Raw genomic sequence first — 8516 nt, 5'->3', positions numbered from 1 at the left:
AGCCAGGATGGTCTCGATCTCCTGACCTCGTGATCTGCCCGTCTCGGCCTCCCAAAGTGCTGGGATTACAGGCTTGAGCCACCGTGCCCGGCCCCTACCCCCTTTTTTAGACCAGATGGAGAGGGAGAATGTTTGTGTTCATTTAACTCCAAAAGCATGGTACTGTGACCCTGATTCCAGGTGGGTTTTTTATCGCTAGGTAGTTTTCGCTCTTTAGAATCAGAAATAATTGCATTCCAAGTCCTCACCTCTTCAGCCACTCAGTTGCCTGGAAGGCAGTTCTGCTCCGTTCCCATGGATTACAGTTTAGGTGCCTCTGTCGGGGGAATATCTCTTTCCTAGCAGAGATGACCAGGCGAACTGATCATCCGTCTAATCCCAATTCATTGTCCTGGTACCACATTCCCGAAACTACCAAGCATCCTTCTGTTGGCTTTCTGTCTTCTTCCATCCTGTGTGATTAGTGTGATTCCAATACACTGCTTTGTATAATTCCACGAACTTGCACCTGGACTGTCCTTGTGATGAGGATTCCCAGCTTCCAAACTTAATGGTGATTTTCTATGAAGAGCTCTGGGTCCTGGATGTGTAGTAAGAACAAGGAAGTTCAAGGGGCATCAGCCAGATAAGACAAGGTGACACTGTTGGCAGACATTTCCATTTGTCTCTGCTGGATCTTAACCCCTCAGGACAGTGCTGCAAGGAAGCCCTCACGTGAGTACAGTAATAGGGAGGTCCGCAGCAAGCTTCTACCTGGAGAGGGCAAAGGGAGTGTGAATACAGCGTGAACATGAAGGATGTTACTAATGAAACATCAAGTTCTGTTTTTGATCAGGCATACATGGGGCTTATAATTTCTCTTGGTACTTGCTCTTTGTGCTGGATGAATTTTTTTTTTTTTTTTTTTGAGACAGGGTCTTGCTGTTTCCCAGGCTGGCATGCAGTGCTGCGATCACAGCTTGCTGCAGCCTTGACCTCCCAGGCTCAAGCAATCCTCCCACCTCAGCTTCCCAAAGAGCTGGGACTACAGGCATGCATCACCACGCCCAGCTAATTTTTGCCTTTTTTGTAGAGAAGAGGTTTCGCCATGTTGCCTAGGCTGGTCTGAAACCCTTGGGCTAAAGCGATCCACCTGTCTCCGCTTCCCCGGGTTCTGGGATTTAACAGGATCAAGCCACTGCACCTGGTCTCCAGCATTGTTTTCTGTTTCTTTTTCATTCTTAGTTATTCTGTGTCAGTCAGTGAAGGGTTTAGTTATTTATACTAATGTTGTAACCACCTTTTTCACCTACTCCTCTGTTACTTGAGCACTGTCAGCTCTGTGCTCCTCTCCCTGGTGGAGAGAAACTATTCCATGTGTCTGACGGTTCCTGTAGCCTGCCAGGTTCAAAACAAGTTCCTTGGCCAGACACACCGGCTCACACCTGTAATCCCAATACTTGAGGAGGCTGTGGCAGGAGGATCGCTTGAAGCCAGGAGTTCAGGACCAGCATGGGCAATATAGCAAGACCACTGTCTCTACAAAAAATTTTAAAAATTAGCCAGGCAGGGTGGTGCAGGCCTGTAGTGCCAGCTGCTTGGGAGGCTGAGGCAGGAGGATCACTTGAGCCCAGGAGACTGAGGCTGCAGTGAGCTGTGCTCATGCCACTGTACTCCAGCCTGGGTGATAGAACAAGACCCTGTCTGAAAAACAAAAACAAAACAAAACAAAGTTTCTTGACCGGGCGCGGTGGCTCAAGCCTGTAATCCCAGCACTTTGGGAGGCCGAGACCATCCTGGCTAACACGGTGAAACCCCGTCTCTATTAAAAAAATACAAAAAAACTAGCCAGGCGTGGTGGCGGGCGCCTGTAGTCCCAGCTACTCGGGAGGCTGAGGCAGGAGAATGGCGTAAACCCGGGAGGCGGAGCTTGCAGTGAGCTGAGATCTGGCCACTGCACTCCAGCCTGGGCGACAGAGCGAGACTCCGTCTCAAAAAAAAAAAAAAAAAAAAAAAAACAAAGTTTCTTGTTTGCCTGTTAATCATCAGCTTGTTGATAGAAAACTCACAGAACTGGAGAAATATTTACTTTTCCTTTTTAAACTGTATTCCTTTCTGCTAATACCACTAATCATTTTCTATGAAAGACCTGTTCTTTTTTTGAACTTACGAATACTTGTTAGAAATGGAACATGATGTTTTAAATGTATACATAAACCTTCCAGTTAATTATCAGGTGATCCAGTGGTAGACCTGTGACCTCTGAAGGCTCCTGCTTCTCATCCCTTCCCTCCTGCCATGACTTGTTCTCTTCCCTCTACTCATTCCCCTTGTGTCTGTTTCTTCCCGTCCTCTCCCCATGTTCCCTCTGTTGTCATTTCCCCTTACTCTCCACTCTTTACCTGTACTCTTATTTTCCAGATTTTTGTTGTTCCAAAATTAGAACAACAGATCTTCCTGTTGTCCCAGTTTTTCCCCTTGTTTTTCTCCTATTTTACTCCAATTAATATTGTGAAGTCAGGCCGGGTGCAGTGGCTCACGCCTGTAATCCCATCACTTTGGGAAGCCAAAGCAGGCGGATCACCTGAGGTCAGCAGTTTGAGAGCAGCCTGGCCAACATGGTGAAACCCCGTGTCTACTAAAAAAATACAAAAGTTACCTGGGCGTGGTAGCATGCACCTGCAGTCCCAGCTGCTTGGGAGGCTGAGGCAGGAGAATCGCTTGAACCTGGGAGGCGGAGGTTGCAGTGAACCGAGATTGCGCCACTGCTCTCCAGCCTGGGTGACAGAGCGAGACTCTGTCTCAAAAGAAGTAAAAATAAAAATATTGCAAAGTCATTTTGCAGCCGTGTAGAAGCTTCCCGGGAAACTGTCACTTGATCCACCTGTATATTGAAAAGAAAAAGGTGCGATTTGAATTTTCTATGTATTGTGTCAGGTGGTGAAAACAGGAATGAGAACGAGGAGTCAACCTCAAAGGCTGAAACCACAGAAGATTCGGCATCACGTGGGGAGACAGCAGGAAGATTCCAGAAAGAGTTTGGAGAGAAACGTGACCAGGAGGGCAAAACAGGAGAAAGACAGCAGAAAATCCCTGAGGAGAAAACCGGGAAAGAGAAGAGAGATTCAGGGCCAGCTACAGGAAAGGACAAAAAAACCACCCCAGGAGAGAGAGGTCCAAGGGAGAAGGGGAAAGGATTGGGAAGAAGCTTCAGTCTGAGCTCCAACTTCACCACCCCTGAAGAAGTTCCCACGGGAACAAAGTCTCACAGATGCGATGAATGTGGTAAATGCTTCACGCGAAGTTCAAGCCTTATCCGCCATAAAATCATCCACACTGGAGAAAAGCCCTATGAATGTAGTGAGTGTGGGAAAGCCTTCAGTCTTAACTCCAACCTTGTCCTGCATCAGAGGATCCACACAGGAGAGAAACCTCATGAATGTAACGAGTGTGGCAAGGCCTTCAGCCACAGTTCCAATCTCATCCTCCATCAGCGCATCCACTCTGGAGAGAAACCTTATGAATGTAATGAGTGCGGGAAGGCCTTCAGCCAGAGCTCAGACCTCACCAAGCATCAGAGAATCCACACGGGGGAGAAACCCTATGAATGTAGTGAATGTGGAAAAGCTTTCAACCGAAACTCGTACCTGATTTTGCATCGGAGAATTCACACTCGAGAAAAGCCCTACAAGTGCACTAAGTGTGGCAAGGCCTTCACCCGCAGCTCCACCCTCACTCTGCATCACAGAATCCATGCCAGAGAGCGAGCCTCTGAGTACAGCCCAGCCTCCCTTGATGCATTTGGCGCATTCCTGAAAAGTTGTGTGTAAAGGAAGAATTTGCCATCGAGCCATTTCCCCCTTTTGTTTCTAAAATTATTTCAGAGATGTGTGCCCTTGGAGGGAAAAAGAAATACAGCCTCCACGGATTAAAAAAGAAAAATCACACTTAAGGATCCTTCGAGTCACAGCAGCAGTGTTCTGCCTTTATGTAGTAGTTTGGCATATAATCCCTCCACACAGCCCCTGCAGGGAGAAGCTTATCTTACGGATAATCCACGTGAGATTTCCACACAAGATAAAAGCACACGCAGAGTGAAATGTCCAGCTTTTCAGTAATGAGGATACCTTTAAGGCACTCTTGGACTCTCGGCAACCACAACATAATAGTTCAAAGATGAAGATTGGCTCCACGAACGTGATAGGGAGGTTAGGATGCTACTTGCTGCAAACAAACCCTACTTTGGCCAACATCCTGCTTATTCCTCAAAAAAGAAGGACAGTGAAAACAAAAACAACATTGGGACATGCTGCTCAAGCTAGTTATATATACAATATGTTATATATATGATCACTGGTAGCCTACCAAAGCTGTAGAAATCTAGGACTGTGCTAATCAGTATCAAACCAAAGATTTCTATCTCTTCCCGAAAGAGAGGGTATGTGCACCAGTCTACAGTTCCAAAGGACTGCAACAAATGTAGATGGTTCTATCCTCATCCCTGAGATCAGTTCGATTGAAATGGCAACAACAACTCAAAATACACCTCTCCCTTCTTGAAATCCCTAAAGCACTGTCGCACTCCTAAATGCGTTTCTCCACAAGTTAGCACTTGATTGTATACTGCCTTTTAATCCTTCGTTGTTTCATGTATGAAGTTTTTAACCACCCCCCCACCCCCAAAAAAGATTAAGTTGTCAAGGGATATATTTCTATCCCTGCCAGCACAGTGCTGGACATAGTGAGTGCTGAACACCTAAGAGGCACTCATTCAGACTGACTTCTACAGGACCTCTACGTCTGTGATAAAGGTCTGTGAATCATGAGTTCCTGAAATATGGTAGCCTGGCCCAGCTTCTAAAGAGGACCTTCATAGCCACAAGGCATGCTAAACCTCTAGGATCTGATGCTATTTTTGTTCCAAATATAAACGAAAGGCACTAGTCAGCCGCCTGCATAGACTTTCTAAACAGATCAGTGAGTAAATACCATGGAATGTCAGAAATGACTTTATCATCGTCATCTTGAAGAAAAATATGAACACTGATGAAGGTCTTTTTTTTTTTTTTTACATCTTTCTGTGGCAAAGCTCTTAGAATTCTTTTCAGTTAGCCGCTGAACAGGATGATGACTTGGGGATTTTCTGAATCATTTGTAACTTAGATACTGGAGTTCAGAAGATGTGATTTTTGTTGCTTTTCAGAAAAAGGAACGTGGTAGGGAGTGTTTTTTCCCACGCTTTTCCAGTAACTTTGCAAAAGCATTAGTTGTTTACTGGCAATTACTAAATGTACATTGTTGCTCTGAGAAACTCAGCAGTGTACTGAGATGTGGCTGGTTGTGTCACCGTCATAGTGCACAGTGACTTTTCTGTTTCTTGTCACTAAAGACTGAGGTGAGGTTATGAGACTTTCACTGGTCCCATCGTCTGTGCGCAGGGTGCAGCTGGCTACCTAGAAGCTGATGGCAGGAGACTGTTTCACACACAGGAGATTGTGAGCTGTGTAGGTAGTCATCGCCCCTCGAGTAGGACAAGGGTCCTACCCAAGGCTAGGACAGCCCTGCGGAAACAGAAACGTAGACTGAGAACAAACCTCCAGACTATCAGTGTGACCTTCCCATAACAAGAGAACACCATTTATAGTTTGAGACTTTCCCTTGAGAAATTTATACTAAAACTATTACTCATCAATCATTCACTGATCAGCAGCTAAAGTCCGTGAGACCAAATGGTTTTATATGGAACCAACGAAGTGGGAGCTAAAACTCTGCACAGTGGTCATTCTTTGGCCTCTCCTTGGCTTTATGACTTAAACCAACCACAACTTCCCCATAGCTTCTAGGCAGTTTCGTCAGCATTACTTGGGAAAATGTTGTTGCAAGTCAACCAGTCACCAGGATATTTCTACCCATGCAATGGAAGAAAAACCTGTTACTCCAGAAAAGTATATCTAAGTAACTTTTTATAGTAAAATGGAGGCAGAAAATATCTTAAGGATTTTCTTCAAAGAATAAGCCACAGCAGTGGTTATGTAGAAAACTGCTGGTGCTTTTGAGCAAGGACTTCTGCCCTCTAGAAAGCAACTGAGGCCAGGCGTGGTGGCTCACGCCTGTAATCCCAGCACTTTGGGAGGCTGAGGCGCGTGGATCACCTGAGGTCAGGAGTTTTGAGACCAGCCTGGCCAACGTGGTGAAAGCCCGTCTCTACTAAAAATACAAAAATTAGCTGGGCGTGGTGGTGGGCGCCTGTAATCCCAGCTACTTGGGAGGCTGAGGCGGGAGAATCACTTGAACCCAGGAGGCAGAGGTTGCAGTGAGCCAAGATTTCGCCACTGCATTCCAGCTTGGGTGACGAGCAAAACTCCGTCTCAGAAAAAAAGGAAAGAAACTGGAAGTGAGGTGTGGAACTCTGGGCAATGACCCAAGCACTTATTTTTTAAGAGAGAAAGGACTTTGGTCATGTTTACATTGGCCTTTTTTTTTTTTTTTCCTTCAGCCACAACTACATGCTGATATAAATCAGCCATCATCTTTTAGTTTTGTTTTTAAATGAAGGTTAAATGTGACCTGTGCCCTCACATTTAATTCCGTTTCATGGGGACATCTTCCTGACTTTGTTGGATAGCTGCCACTAGGGTTGCTTTGGATCTTCAGCACATGCTCTCTTTGAAGCAGCTATTTGAAGATGTGTTTTCTGAGGAAAACAGGCTACAACTGTTGATTAAAACCACTTGCAGTGCATTTGTTTATCAGATGCTCAGTGCAAAGTGTAATTGGGTCATGGTCAAAAACGCTTGCAACATCTAATTGGCATTCAAGATAGTCATTCAAAAGTTCTTGGCCCACTGAAGTCTAATAACAGTTGAAACATTCTGCAGCTAACCATTAGCATGCTAGTTGTCCTAATGGAAATTTTTGAAGAGTTTTTCAGTATATAACCTACCTTTGCCAGGAAGAGAAGTCAAATCCTCAGGTTGTTGGGTATTTGTTTCTACTCCAGCCTGGCAGGCAAGGCTAAAACCTTAGAATATCGATGTATGAGACATCTTGATATGTAAAGCACTTATTATTAAAGGCATAAAAGTCAAACTACTAAATATGTGTAGAGAGATTGACATGTGGTACGTGGGACAGTTCACATAGACATCAGAGAATTTATTCCAGAAAGGAACCTCCTGAATGTGATGAATATGGCAAAGCCTTTAATCACATCTCAGCCCTTAGCATCAGAAAGCTTACACTGTAAATAAACGATGAATATTACATGTGAGGAAAATTTTCATGTATAGCACTCATTGCTTCAGACAGAAAATTCCGTCAGTATGTTCCAATAATCATGTGATGAATTTGAGAAACATTGCAAGAGGGAGCTCAATCTTGGCCGGGCGCGGTGGCTTACCCCTGTAATCCCAGCACTTTGGGAGGCCGAGGCATGCGGATCATGAAGTCAGTAGTTCGAGACCAGCCTGGTCAACATGGTGAAACCCTGTCTGTACTAAAAATACAAAAAAAATTAGCTGGGCGTGGTGGTGCGCGCCTGTAGTCCCAGCTACTCGGGAGGCTGAGACAGGAGAATCACTTGAACCTGGGAGGCAGAGGTTGCAGTGAGCCGAGATCGCGCCACTGCGCTCCAGCCTGGGTGACAGAGCGAGACTCCGTATTAAAAAAAAAAAAAGGGGAGCTCAATCTTAACTGCAGAGAATCTACAGGTGAAAAAAAAATGTGGGGAAATGCTTTAAAAAAAATAACAAAATGTGCAACTTCTTAGAAAAATTGTTAATGTTAGATACTTCTTTATATTTTATATGACCATAATGTCCATGTGTGTTTTGTACCTTCAGTCTGTTATTGTTCTGTGTATTACCTGTAAGCAGATTCTGTATTTTATTTTAGCCTACTTGACAGAACACATCACTCAGAAAAAGTGAAGTTTCGGAGCAAACAGTGAAGAAATCAAGTGTGGTTGTAGACAAAATGTCGGTTCACAGAACAGAGCAGCAGGGAGATGAAGGGAAAAGCTTCATAGTTCGGTGCTTATCACATCAAGAGCTTGGTAAATTTCTGAGGAAAGACAGGCTAATGGGGCACTGAAATGGAACAACTCCTTTAAACATGTGCAGCCTTTTGAGTTTTTCCTCAAAACCAAGAAGTTGACCTCTGAGCTGTCAGGTGACCATTGTGTGCAAAGGGGATGGATTCTCTTGTCAGTAGAGGGTCTTCTGCATGAAGCGAGAGCAGGAAGTGTACTGGAATCACCAATTGGGACTGCTTCAGCTGACCAGGTTCTCTAAACCGTAGTCATGCTTTCCCACTAACTCACTCTTAAATCCTTATGCTTAGAAAACTGGGGAAAAGGCGGGCGCAGTGGCTCAGGCCTGTAATCCCAGCACTTTGGAGGCTGAAGTGGGTGGATCACGAGGTCACGAGATCGGACTATCCTGGCTAACATGGTGAAACCTCGTCTCTACTAAAAGTACAAAAAATTAGCCGGGCGTGGTGGCGGGCACCTGTAGTCCCATCTACTTGGGAGGCTGAGG

The 8516-nt window shown here is 45.1% G+C and overlaps 1 protein-coding gene across 2 annotated transcripts in view; it reads left to right on the top strand.

Annotated features, from left to right (window-relative positions):
• The window catches only part of ZKSCAN1 (zinc finger with KRAB and SCAN domains 1), a 25118-nt gene extending 16669 nt beyond the window's left edge, over window positions 1–8449 (top strand). For both annotated transcript variants that reach the window (XM_011985733.1, XM_011985734.1), the window contains one exon: window positions 2917–8449. In XM_011985733.1, coding sequence (XP_011841123.1) covers window positions 2917–3809 — 893 coding nt within the window. In that variant the 3' untranslated portion in view covers window positions 3810–8449. The remainder of the gene's footprint in view (window positions 1–2916) is intronic.
• Window positions 8450–8516: the final 67 nt, after the last annotated feature.

This window comes from Mandrillus leucophaeus, unplaced genomic scaffold (assembly GCF_000951045.1).
Source record: "Mandrillus leucophaeus isolate KB7577 unplaced genomic scaffold, Mleu.le_1.0 Scaffold29, whole genome shotgun sequence".
NCBI lineage: Eukaryota > Metazoa > Chordata > Mammalia > Primates > Cercopithecidae > Mandrillus > Mandrillus leucophaeus.
Note: the sequence above shows the minus strand (reverse complement) of the source record. Positions and strands in the feature narration are given on the sequence as shown.